Source organism: Acinonyx jubatus, chromosome B3, assembly GCF_027475565.1.
Source record: "Acinonyx jubatus isolate Ajub_Pintada_27869175 chromosome B3, VMU_Ajub_asm_v1.0, whole genome shotgun sequence".
NCBI lineage: Eukaryota > Metazoa > Chordata > Mammalia > Carnivora > Felidae > Acinonyx > Acinonyx jubatus.
The window spans coordinates 54,559,113-54,573,216 of record NC_069386.1 but is presented as its reverse complement, the minus strand read 5'-3'; the positions used below and the strand labels follow the sequence as shown (position 1 = coordinate 54,573,216).

At 39.3% G+C, this 14,104-nt stretch overlaps 1 protein-coding gene across 5 annotated transcripts in view; it reads left to right on the top strand.

Moving 5' to 3' along the window:
- SLC12A1 (solute carrier family 12 member 1) overlaps positions 1-14,104 on the top strand; it is an 87,828-nt gene that overhangs the window by 23,055 nt on the left and 50,669 nt on the right. For all 5 annotated transcript variants that reach the window (XM_053224052.1, XM_015063437.3, XM_015063436.3 and 2 more), the window contains 7 exons: positions 943-1,053; positions 2,978-3,089; positions 5,022-5,149; positions 9,275-9,359; positions 11,795-11,946; positions 13,099-13,206; positions 13,525-13,648. In XM_053224052.1, the coding sequence (XP_053080027.1) occupies positions 943-1,053; positions 2,978-3,089; positions 5,022-5,149; positions 9,275-9,359; positions 11,795-11,946; positions 13,099-13,206; positions 13,525-13,648 (820 nt within the window). The remainder of the gene's footprint in view (positions 1-942; positions 1,054-2,977; positions 3,090-5,021; positions 5,150-9,274; positions 9,360-11,794; positions 11,947-13,098; positions 13,207-13,524; positions 13,649-14,104) is intronic.

The window sequence follows — 14,104 nt, the reverse complement described above, 5'->3', positions numbered from 1 at the left end:
CTGTAGAATGTGGAAGTTGGATATAGTGGAAGGAGCTCTGGGCTTGGCATCAGAACTGGCTTGGAATCCCGACTCTCAGATTAATCAGCTGAGAGGATTCTGGGCCAGTCCCTCTATTGTTCTGAACCCTTTTTCTCAAATCTGTCATATGAGCTAATAATACTGTTCTATGTATTTAATAGAAATGTAGTACAGAACAAATGAAATACTGTGTAAAATATGAAACAAAAGATAAATGATGAACATTATTTTCAGTAGCAATATTACTATTATGGTTATAGATTTCCAAAAGGGAAAGAAAGTTCAAACATTCGAATAACTCACTGCAGGAAATTAAGCATTTCCTAGTTTAGGTGCTCCATCTAGATGGTATGTATGTGACCATGTTAATTAGCTGGTATGTGAACTAACTTGTAGTCCTCCTTTTATGGAAGTAATAGCATTCACTGAATCCAATTCATAGCAGGACCTTTATTTGAAAATTAAATGAATAAATGAGTGAATTATACAGTTCATAAGGTACATGATCTTTAAGACATGCATTATCTGGTTTCTGTAGTTTAATTGAATGACACTTATTTTCCAATATTCACGTTGGAAACCACTCATTTTTATTTCTCTAAGATTCCCCTTGACACACAAAAATAACTAGTCATTCTTCTGAAAGAAAACATTGTATTTATAAGGGCACATACTTACCTTAGTGCTACAATAGCTTTAAAATCTGTGAGTAGAATGACCATCTAGAACTTCCAAACTTGGCTAACAATGGCCTATTATTATAGGACAAAATAATGTTCATCTCAGATTTAGGAGCACTTCATTTTTCTATTATCCTATAGGGCCCCAGACATGAGTGCACAGTGTCTCTTCTATAATAAGACATACAGGCCAAAAAAGCTCCATCTCTAACCATTTTAATGATTTCTGTTGTTGTTCCAGGAGAGCAATTCAATGATGGTGGATCCAACCAATGACATCCGGATAATAGGCTCCATCACAGTGGTGATTCTTTTAGGAATTTCAGTAGCTGGAATGGAATGGGAAGCAAAGGTGATTTTCTCAAAATGGTGCTATCACCCACTGCTGCTCAGGTCTTGGCCAAATTGCAGGAATAGAACAAACCCTGTATTCTAAAAGAATTGCTATTATTACTTGCTATGGCAAAAGTTGTGGGTTAGCAATGGGAAGAGCACCAAGCCCTCAGAGCACGAGGTCCAGGCAGTCACGACTCAGCTCATGTGTCACCTGATTGGGCTGGGCTTTGTTCTTTATGCTGTCACCATGTGACATACACACCAACATTGCTGCCATTTTCACACACAGACCCCTTATGATCATAGCAGTGGTACATGCTGGAAACTGGGTCTCCTAGTCACACCCCTGGTATCCCATTTCAAGCTGGCTATGGTGCTGAAGCCCAAAGGAAATGGCAAATGTGATGGGAGAAGGTAATAGAGGCAGGAACTATCATTCTCCTATGAGACACAGTAGTACAGGAACAAATTTGGGGGCATCATAAGGCCCTGGAACTAGAGAATATCTGGATTTAACTAATACTAATACAGTTAGTAAATTTCTGCATGTCAGGAGCATGTATTTTTCCTGGTTTATAACTCTACAGTGACTGGTATAATTGCAACTGGTCTTAAGTGCCTGGAGATGCAGTGCTTAGACCCCAAGAGGTCACCAGAGATACAAAGGGGGCCAAAGTCACCCACCTACATAAGGCAATGGGAAACATTCCTATATGGCATTTATTTGTGGATTATACATTCACACATCAAACAAAAATTAATTAAGTGTTTATTATGTTCTGGGCTTATTATATGCTGGGCATTTTGCTAGGCTAGGATATTCTGTTGTGACCGAAATAGGCACAATCCTGGCCCTAGTTGAGCACATGGTCTGTGGGAATAGGAGTAATGATCAAGTAGATAAACGAGTAAATATAAAAAGGTAAGTTGTGAAAGTGCTGTAAAGGAACTGAACAGGGCACTGAGATACAAAATAAGAGGAATCTACTTACAATGACTTTATTCCCTCAGGGATGCAATGTAGTTTCATGGCAGTAGAGGGTAGATTTAAAGCGCTAGCTCTGTTGTCAGAGCACCTGAATTTGAATTTGGTTTACATCTGTGTGACTTTTAGAAAGTTGCCTAAATTCTCTGTGCCTCAGTTTCTTTATCTTTAAAATGATGATAATAAGGTTGCCTACTTCATACAGTTATTGGTGGTATTATCTATCTGAAAGAATACCGGTAAAATTAAATCTGTCTCTGTTGTTGTAAGCCCTCAGTGAATGATAGCTGTTATTATTTAGATTCAGTGGTCAATAAGTCCTCTCTGAAGAGGTAACTAAGACTTCAAGGATGAGAAGAAGGAAATAGTTATGCAAAGAGTTCCCTGCAGAGGGAGCAGCATATGGGAATGCCAAGCCAAAAGACTCTTGAAATGTCAGTAGGAGGAGAGGGGGGATAAAGAAAGACAATTTGATTGGTCAACCTTGCAAATTGCTTGTGCTGAGCACACAATGGTGGCCCAACATCAGATGCATGAGGCATCACAGGAGCTCTATGAATCATCATGTTCTCATATTCCTGTTGCATTTAGCACTGGGAAAGGTAAGAAAGAATCCATAGGCAGTCTGTCTAGAAAAGAAATAAACTCTATCAGTGATAAAACTTCGGACTCCATTTATGTTCCTGAGGACACTGCAGCAAGTTACCACCTAGTACTTGGAATATTTTTGAAATGTCACCTTCAAGTGCACAAGCAGATATGCCCACTGAAAATGTTAACAGCTACACTCAGGTCAGACGTAGTGTATCCTACAAGGATACACTATTGCCTATTGGATAGTAGTTTTAATCAGAATAACCAGGTAGAATCTTTCTTCAGTGGACATTACTTTTACAATTAGGTGAAGAGTTGTTAAATGAATCTAAGTTGGCCTCCTTTTTCTTTGTCATTCCAGGCTCAAGTGATACTTCTGGTCATTCTTCTCATTGCTATTGCAAACTTCTTTATTGGAACCGTCATTCCATCCAACAATGAGAAGAAGTCCAGAGGTTTCTTTAACTACCAAGGTATGTGTGACAAATTAGTTGCTTTGCAATCAGTGGTTCTCCCCTGTCCACCTCCATCACCATCCCTGTGTCCCCCACTTCAGCCATTAGAATCCCAGTGCAATCCAGGGAAGAGCCTGTGCAATCCCAGTGCAATCCAGGGAAGAGCCTGGGGTTGGTTTCAGGAAATCCTCAGTGAGTCTCAACTCTGCTATTTCCCAGCTAGACCAGTCACCTAACATGTTTGGGTCTCAAATTTCCCTGACCAAGAGTGGGTGATAACAATAACTTCCTGAAGAGATTTTTGAGAAGTAAATAAGGTAGTGGATGCAAAAGTTCCTTGAAAACCTTCAAGTGTAGGACAAATTGTTGTTGCTATCAAATAGTAGAAGTAGAGTTGTATAAGCAAGGAAAGAGAACATAGGTCAGGCAATTTGCTCAACCATTGAGAGTACTAAAGTCCAACATAGTCCTTTTCCTGCTAGACTTAAAAAATATATATTTTATTGTGTTTAAAAATTTTTTAATGTTTATTTTTGAGAGAGAATGAGAGAGAGAGAGCACAAGTGGGGCAGGGGCAGAGAGCGACAGAGAGAGAATCCAAAGCAGGCTCTGGGCACTGAGATGTCAGCACAGAGCCCAACGCAGGGCTTGTACTCACAGACTGTGAGATCATGGCCTGAGCCAACGTCAGACGCCCGACAGACTGAGCCACCCAGGTGCCTCATAAGATTTTATTTTCAAGTAATCTCTATGCCCAACATGGGGCTTGTACTCACAACCCTGAGATCAAGAGTCGCATGTTCCAGTGACGGAGCCACCTAGGTGCCCCCTTCTAAACTGCTTTGTACCTTGCTTATCTCTAGGATTATCTAGTGATATCTAGTTAAGCATCACTGTCAGGTTTTCAAGCATAAAAGATTGTAGGAGCTGGTGTATCATCCTGAGGGAATCATACTGAGCATGAAATTCTACTCCACCTATGTACACCTTCCTAGCTGTCCATTCTAGCTTACTCAAGAATCCACTGCTGAGATTTAAAAAAATATTTCTCTTCATTATTTATTATTAGTATTTGTTTCCTTTAGGTATCCCATCACCCCTTTCTACCTGTATCTTTTTCTTTGTAAAGTTTGTCTTGTTTGCTTTGTATGTTAACGTCCTTTTTCCTTTCTATCCCTTTCCCTCCTTCTAGCTCCTGCTATATATTTTCTGAGTCCTTCTAGCTCCTGCTGTATTGTTTCTGATGACTCAAATTCTCTTTCCTTGTTTTTGCATCAGGCCAGATTCTTTTGTTTGCATTTTTCTCCCTTCCTTTTTCTGTTTTTCTTCTGCATTGTTTGCTTCTAATTTAAATAATTTGCTGAGACCTCATGGAATAGTACTGTTTTATGACCAAGGCTCTTCACTATATTAAACTTCTGTATATGAGAATTTGCTATAAGAATTTAAGATCTAATATCTGGGAGCAGGGAATGGGGAGGGTAAACATAAGTAGCAAAATCATAAGATAGTTTCACCCACAGGGCTTTCCTACAATTAAAAAAAAAGCATAGAAAATCTGTGTGTTGATTAGAGTATTTATGCATGGAAGAAAGTAGCTGTGTGTGTATAGGGCAGTGCATGTGTGTGGTATATTTGCAAATATGCCAGTATAGCCATGAGAAACAGTCTCCATTTCCCCCTTTTTCAATCTAGAAAGATTCAAAAAGTCAGGAGGCCTGGGTCTCTGTTGGCACAAAAGTTTTTCAGAGCTGTTCTAGAAATCTACAACCTTGACTCTTGGCAAACATGAGTATGAGGTTTGTCAGGAGTACACCAATCTCTTCAAGTTCCTTCCATTTAAAATATAGGGAAACATTTACACAAGATATTGATAGAAACTAAAGGAAACCAATCTCATACTCTGTAAAGAAAGTCTACATGATAATTTTCTCTTTACTTGTGTTACAGCATCAATATTTGCGGAAAACTTTGGGCCAAGCTTCACAAAAGGTGAAGGCTTCTTCTCTGTCTTTGCCATTTTTTTCCCCGCAGCTACTGGGATTCTTGCTGGTGCCAATATCTCAGGAGATTTGGAGGTATGTTGTTTCCTCTGCTTTTGTGGTCCTGGGAAGTGGTGGTGACATAGGTGAGCAGCATGAGCTATAGAGGTCAACAGTGACCATAGTTCTCTACAAATTTTAAAACTAAAATTTCTGTATGGGTCCCAGTTACTTAAAACTTCTCTCTTTTAATGCCAACATTTAATGCCAGACCATCCTATTTCAGATATTCCTTCCAAAACTCTTATTCAGTGACATTAGAAGGATAGAGTATATTGATAGTATATAACATTTCCAAGAAAATGAATATAGCTCAGTGAAAAAAAATCAGAACCTGCCTTTCTCTTTTAAACACATAATGAACAAGAACACATAACATTTGGGGGGAGAAAACCCACCCCCACCCCCACCAAATCACTTTATTAGTGAATATTTATTTATTGAATTCAGATATATATATCTGAATATATATACATATATGAATATACATATACATATACATATGAATATACACATGAATATATATGCATATATTCATTCAATCAGTATTTATTTAGCACTCCATTCATAGTATTTTATGTCAAGTACCATAAAGAGCATTATGTTAGATTATTGGTTCGCATGTTTTATAAAATACTGATAGCAGTGACCTAAACAAGAAAGAAGTTTATTTTTCTACTGGATAAAAATCTTAGCTCATAGGTCATGCAGTAGAATAACAAAAATCTTCTCCAAAAGGTAGCTCAGAATCCCAGATGACCTCTCTTGTTTTAACATTCCTTTGGGGTTGGTTTGCCCTCACCGGCAATGTCCAAGATGACTGGTCACTTTCAAGATCATGTTCCAGCCCATAAGAAGAGGATTAAGGAAGTAGAGGGCAAGAAATCCTGGCCCTTGCATGTATTACTTCTGCAGACATTCCATTGGCCAGAATTTAGTCTCTATGACCTTACCTAGTTGCAAAGAAGGCTAGGAAATGTAGTCTCTAGCTGGGCAGCCATGTACTTTGAATTTTAGGGAGTTCTAGTATTAAAAGGAGGAAGATAAGAATGGATGTTAGGGGATAGTAAACAGTCTCTACCATTAACAAAAAAGAAGACACAGGTTTTAACTCATACATTTATAATCAACTTTGGAAGACAAGAAATATTTGCAAGAGCTGTCAAGAGATATGTACAAATGAAAACCACATGTACTGTCTAAATAAATTGTGAAATAAACATAGTAAATAATTGTTAAGTCTGGGATGATTTCCTTAAGGGTGTAACTTTTCAGGGTGAACTTAGAGCAAAAGCTAAATAGTGACTGTTGGTGAGAAAATGTACAGGTATTCCAGGTAGAGAAGAAAAAGGACAGTCGTCCCTCACAGTTTAACTGGAGAAGCCCTGATGAGGCTGGATGACCTTATAGTGCAAAAGGAAATAGCTGTTGGTAGGACCTAAGCAAGAGGTGCTTAACTCTGTCAGAGTGGGGACCTTACCTTTGGTTATATTCATTGCTGCATCCTCAGAGCTAGTAAGGTTTCAATACATATTTGTTGAGTGAGTGAATAAGAGCATTTAGATTTGTCATATTAGGGACCACAGTGTCATGGTCAATTCTTGAGCTGAGATATGGCATAAAATAAATTAGGCAGAGGCTCAGAAAATTAAGTAACTTGTTCAAAATGATTCAAATAGTAAGTATGTCTGCTTAATGAAATTTAGCTGTGGATGTTGAGCTTCCAGTTTCTCAGATTTAGAAAAGTATCAGAGGTCACTAATGTAAAATTCTGCAGACTATAAGCACATATGTTTTTTTAAGTTTATTTATTTTGAGAGAAAGAGAGAACACAAGCAGGGGAAGGGCAGAGAGAGAGGGAGAGAGAGAATCCCCCACTTTTGGTGCAGAGCCCAAAGCAGGCATTGAACTTGCGAACTGGGAAATCATAACCTGAGCCAAAATCAAGAGTTGGATGCTTAACCATTGTGCCACCCAGGCACCCCTGTAAGCACACGTTATTTATTTATTTTTTAAAAATATACATCCAAGGTAGTTAGCATATAGTGCAACAATGATTTCAGGAGTAGATTCCTTAATGCCCCTTACCCATTTAGCCCATGCCCTCTCCCAAAACCCCTCCAGTAACCCTTTGTTTGTTCTCTATATTTCAGAGTCTCTTATGTTTTGTCCCTGCCCTGTTTTTATATTATTTTTGCTTCCTTTACCCTATGTTCATCTGTTTTTGCATCTTTTTTTCTTTTTTTTCAACGTTTATTTATTTTTGGGACAGAGAGAGACAGAGCATGAACGGGGGAGGGGCAGAGAGAGAGGGAGACACAGAATCGGAAACAGGCTCCAGGCTCTGAGCCATCAGCCCAGAGCCTGATGCGGGGCTCGAACTCATGGACCGCAAGATTGTGACCTGGCTGAAGTCGGACGCTTAACCGACTGTGCCACCCAGGCGCCCCTGTTTTTGCATCTTAAAGTCCTCATACGAGTGAAGTCATGTGATAGTTGTCTTTCTCTGACTAATTTCACTTAGCATAATACCCTCTAGTGCCATCCACGTAGTTGCAAATGGCAAGATTTCATTCTTTTTGATTGCTGAGTAATACTCTATTGTGTGTGTATGTATATATATACACATATATATATATATACCACATCTTCTTTATCCATTCATCCATTGATGGACATTTGGGCTCTTTCCACACTTTGGCTATTGTTGACAGTGCTGCTATAAACATTGGATTGCATATGCCCCTTCGAAACAGCATACCTGTATCCCTTGGATAAATACCTATTTGCTGGGTCATAGGGTAGTTCTATTTTTTTTTTCAATATATGAAATTTATTGTCAAATTGGTTTCCATACAACACCCAGTGCTCATCCCAAAAGGTGCCCTCCTCAATACCCCTCACCCACCCTCCCCGCCCTCCCACCCCCCATCAACCTTCAGTTTGTTCTCAGATTTTAAGAGTCTCTTATGCTTTGGCTCTCTCCCACTCTATTTTTTTTTCCTTCCCCTCCCCCATGAGTTTCTGTTAAGTTTCTCAGGATCCACATAAGAGTGAAAACATATGGTATCTATCTTTCTCTGTATGACTTATTTCACTTAGCATAACACTCTCCAGTTCCAACCACGTTGCTATGAAGGGCCATATTTCATTCTTTCTCATTGCCACGTAGTACTCCATTGTGTATATAAACCACAATTTCTTTATCCATTCATAGGTTGATGGACATTTAGGCTCTTTCCATAATTTGGCTATTGTTGAGAGTGCTGCTATAAACATTGGGGTACAAGTGCCCCTGTGCATCAGTACTCCTACATCCCTTAGGTAAATTCCTAGCAGTGCTACTGCTGGGTCATAGGGTAAGTCTATTTTTTATTTTTTGAGGAACCTCCATACTGTTTGCCAGAGTGGCTGTACCAGTTTGCATTTCCACCAGCAGTGCAAAAGAGATCCTCTTTCTGCCAACATCTGTTGTTGCCTGAGTTGTTAATGTTAGCCATTCTGACAGGTGTGAGGTGGTATCTCATTGTGGTTTTGATTTGTATTTCCCTGATGATGAGTGATGTTTAGCATTTTTTCATGTGTCATTTGGCCATCTGATGTCTTTGGAGAAGTGTCTGTTCATGTCTTTTGCCCATTTCTTCACTGGATTATTTGTTTTTTGGGTGTTGAGTTTAATAAATTCTCTACAGATTTTGGATACTAATCTATCTTTATCTGATTCATCATTTGCAAATATCTCCTCCCATTCCACCTGTTGCCTTTTAGTTTTGCTGATTGTATCCTTCATTGCACAGAAGCTTTTTATTTTGATGAGGTCAAAATAGTGAACTATCAATAGTTCATTTTTGCTTTTGTTTCCCTTGCTTCTGGAGAAGCGTTGAGTATGAAGTTGCCGCGACCAGGTCAAAGAGGTTTTTGCCTGCTTTCTCCTCGAGGATTTTGATGGTTTCCTGTCTTATGTTTAGGTCTTTCATCCATTTTGAGTTTATTTTTGTGTGTGGTGTAAGAAAGTGGTCCAGGTTCATTTTTCTGCATGTCGCTGTCCAGTTTTCCCAGCATCACTTGCTGAAGAGACTGCCTTTATTCCATTGGATATTCTTTCCTGCTTTGTCATCTTATTACATTGTCTCTTCATCCCACCACATTATTTTTTCAAAGGATCCCCAAGATGCCATCCCCAGAGGAACCATGCTGGCCATTTTCATCACCACTGTTGCCTACATAGGAGTTGCTATTTGTGTAGGTAAGTTGTATGTCTTTGGTGTAAGAATTCCAGAATTACAAGGAGTCTAGTCCTTTCATGTCCAGTGGGCTTTCAATGGATCATAAGTAGAAAGTTTTTTTTAAAGACAACATTTTTATTCCCCTCTGGATGCTCTAGGGGTTTGAATGCAATTAAGCTATAATATAGGTGTCTCGGGGTCAGGGCTAGGATAGAGTTAATAAGATTGTCATTCTGCCTGAACACAAGGAGAATCCAATTTAGCTACTCTAGGTGATAATCCCCCCTGCCAAAGATGTTTTGCACCCACCCAGCACCCACCTCCCTTGTCTTGGGAGGGAGGTGAGAAACAGCCAGAGAGAAGCCAAAAGCAAAACAAGACAAAAACAAAAAGGCTTAGGAAAATATGAAAGATCTAGAATTGATGACTGTATCTCCTCCTTGCACTAACTGTCCCTAATATGGAAATGTCACTGTCACTAGTTGGCAGGAAATCAGAACAAGACCCAGCTGCCAGCAGTGTGGGTGGCCAGCCCCCACCATTGCTCAGTGAACAGAAAATATGTGAATGCACCTGCTGTTCCTAAGCTGACTTTCATTCCACCTGGTGCCTGCAGCCACACCTCCTCCTGGTTGGGGGTCACTTCATGCTTATACCATAGTAGGAGAGGAAGCAATGTGGAACATTCAGAGAAGAAAACTCTTTTCTGTGCACTGCACAGAATATAGTTCCCCACTGCAGAATCCCGGATGACCATTTTGCTGAAGGGCACATCCCAGTAGTCCTCTACTTAAAGGAAATTGGGGAACTGCATTTATCTTACTTTGGTTTGTGCAGAAAAAAGCAAAACAGTTAACTTAGATTCTTGCTCCTCTCACTGTCTCTTATTTGAGGAAAATGGATAATGTTAGCTATATTGCTGTGGCATTTTCAAGTTTAGTTACATGTAAAGAGATTTTATTCCAATACTTTAGAAAATTGACACATTTTTAAATGACATTGAAATCACCTTAAGTTAAATTTCCCAAATGGTTTTCTATCTCACATGAAGTAAAAATGAAGGAATGAGTAAAGTTATAGACCTGATTTCAGAGAATCTTTCAGTTTTTGCCTGGGGCGGAAAATCTGTTTCTATGCTTTTCCCTGGAGAGGAGGACAGTCATGAGGTCTATAGCCTGTCATTAGTTATGGTTCATGGCTTGGCCTCACTGAAATTTGGGGAGTTGTATAATGCAGAAGCCAAAATATATGATTCAGAAAAGTCAGCTCAACATAAAAGAATAAAGCATAAAGGTAAAATCTAGAATGGATAGTTTTGCTTGGTAACCAACATCCATGATTTCAACTGTTTAAGCAGTCCTGTCATGTTATGTTTACTGTGGTGGGGAGAGAATGGGCCCTTGTATGAATTGCATCACCAGAGAAAGATTACCACCTGACAGGGTACCTGTCACTGAGACCTCTCTTGAAGTTAATAGCAAGGGATGATGACTCCTACTGGCTGAAGTTGGAATGGCAAAGTGAACAGTTTCATTGGTTGGGATTTAGTTTGCAAAACATGTATCCTTCAGGTGGTTCAGAAAAGTTTCTACATATATCCCATGTATAGTCATATATTTCAATAATTCTATCAAATACATAGTGGCAGAGATTATAGTTATAAAATTCCTAAGGAAAGTCAGTGATTAAAATATCTATCAAGAATCTTTAAAAAGTTCATAACTCCATTTCTAGGAATCTACCCTAGAGAAATATGTTGAAATATGGAAGGAAATTTTGTGTACAAAGGTGTTCATCATAGAATGTTTATAGTAGAAAATAACAGAAATACCAAAATGTATAAAAATAATGGAATACACTGATATTTGATAGAATATTATTTGACCATTAATAGTACCAAGGAAATCTTAATATTTTATCCCCCATTTCTTTATTATTTAAACCATTAAAATTCTATATAAAGTAGAATTATAGCTATGTTTAAATAATTATGAAAGGACTATCATTAGTTGAAAACAAGGGCTCAGTTCTCTTAATTACCGAATTCAATAATGCTACCCCTTGGTTCTCTCACCATTGAGAAAATAAATCCTTCTACCTGCAAAACACCTGATCAGTAGTACCAAACCAGATATATGAATCGAATACATATTATGTGCAAAGCATTGCCATGTGCATTTCAGAAAGTAATAGGGTTCCAACCCCCAAGTGTCTTAAAGAGGTAGGTGAAAGCTTGGACTTAAAGCACCCAAGGCAGTGGAAGTGGCAGCTTGTTAGAGACAGGGGGCGCTCTCAGGCCTCTGAGAATGGGAACCTCCAGGTACCTGATGCCAGAATGACAAGAGAGGATGGCAATGGACCTGCTCAGACTCAAAGTAAACTATGATTTCAGAAGAAAACCTTATAGGGGGCAGAACACTTATAAAGAAATGACAAGCCATGGTTGTTTCCCCAGGAGCCTGTGTGGTCCGAGATGCCACTGGAAGCATGAATGACACAATCATTTCTGGGATGAACTGCAATGGTTCGGCAGCCTGTGGGTTGGGCTACGACTTCTCAAGATGTCGGCATGAACCATGTCAATATGGGCTGATGAACAATTTCCAGGTTTGAATGACCAAAAAAAAAAAAAAAGTTGATTGCTATTTTCATTTGTAGAATGTCATGTGGAGTATAATGAAACTTCTGACTTTGCAAATGATTGATTGTGGATCCATTTGAATTCAGCAAGGAACCATTCATGAGTGAGGGAAGGGAACCCTATAGGCATTATGTAGTGGCAAATCCTGTGGTTACGTTTACTGTGGTGGGAAGAGAATGGGCCCTTGTATGAATTGCATCACCAGAGAAAGATTACCACCTGACATTATGCATCTTCCAGTCAATTATGAAAGATTCCATGGCGGGGAGAAGGAGAGACTTAGATAGTTAGCACTTGGAATGCACGTTGTGCATGGACTTCAGTTTAGGAAAGGGCCCCAATGTGGTCCTGGAGTGCCTGGAAAACAAGGCCAAGAAGGAAATTGTGAGTGGCAAAAGGGGAGGTAAATGAGGGGGGAGGAAGAAGGGAAGTTGGGAAAGCTGCAGAACTTGAAACATCAATTTGTCTGAATGATTGGTGAGCAGAGGGAGAGGCAAATTTGTCTTGAAGGCTTCATTCGTACATTTTAACAACCAACAAAGAGAAATTAACTCAGTTGAAGTCATTATTCCAAAATATGCCTTAAATTGATAGAATCTCATCATGTCTAAGATCTAAAATTATATTTAATGATCACAGAGAAAGCAAATGTTTCAAAAGCTTCTATGTGCAGGAAGAACAAGAAAGTCTAAAGCTTTTCGGAAGACCAGTAAACAACTGAGCCCTCCCCAAAACTTATTTAAATACCAGTTCCTACTGGATAGGATTTCCCATTGTCCAGGAAACATATGCCCAAAAAGACAGGGGTAATGTTGTCAAAGTCCTTGAAATCATTTCCTTATTTATTCTTTCCAGTATCTTCTGGATGTATTGTGGTGAGCATTTCTTATTGTTATAAACAATGACAACAAAATGGTCATGTCCATTTTGAAAAAAAACAAATATTGAGGAACTCGAGAATGAAGCAGGGGTGGGGGGCAATCTGGTTAGAAGCAATTAATTTGTAAAGGAGATTCCAAATCACAGAAAGTAGAAAGGGAAGCATTTGCATGAAATTTTGACTTTCTTTTTTAATTGTGTGATGGATGAGTCTCCTTACTGGAATGTCTTTTCTCAAGGTCATGAGCATGGTGTCAGGGTTTGGCCCCCTCATCACTGCTGGCATCTTTTCTGCAACGCTGTCCTCAGCCCTGGCCTCTCTCGTCAGTGCACCCAAAGTGTTCCAGGTGATACAAGCACAAGAGCATGTTCCTCTCCCTACGTCTGTTTCCACTAAACTTGGATCAAGCTGAAATACTCATTCTCACGAGCAATCATCTTCCATCATTTTCTGAAACAGTCTAACGTTTGCATCTGGCTCAAATGCTGTCTGCCACATAGTCAAGATCGATTCAAATAATATAAAGAATGACAAACTGCAGTGTTAACTTGTGCCTATATCATGTACCACTTCATCTTTCCCCAAATCTTCTTGTTTGAATCACCTAGGGAAAATGACTGTGCATAGATATAAATGACGAATATCTCCTCTTCTTTTCCATTAGGCACTGTGCAAGGACAACATCTACAAAGCCCTGCAGTTCTTTGCAAAGGGATATGGGAAAAACAATGAACCCCTGAGAGGATACATTCTCACTTTTGTTATAGCCATGGCCTTCATTCTTATTGGTTCGTAGTTTTCTCTTGGTTCCTGAAAGCCAAGGAATTCTTCTGATTACTGTTAGGGTTTTCTTTTTAGCTTGACAAATTGCCTGTTTTATGTTTAATATCCCAATTCAGATAATTGGAGTCTGTCTAATCCAAGGAATCCTTGTGTGTAGACAGCATTCGAGGACTTGAGGTAGACTTTGAATCTTCTTTGAATCTGAATGTTGGAAATCCATCCAACCAAACGCAAGAGAATCCTTCCTCCAAGCTCCCTGATATTGTGTAATTCCAGAGTCTTCCCCAGGTGCCTCTTGTCTCCACCTCTCCTGGTTTGGCAGCTAGCTGGAGAATTGAAGTGTCATTTTCAAAATATGGTCCATTGACCACTTATATCAGAATCCGAATCACCTGGGGTTTGTTAATATGCCAGTTTTTGAGACCCAACCCCAGAATTAGGATCAGTGTCTCTGGGGATAA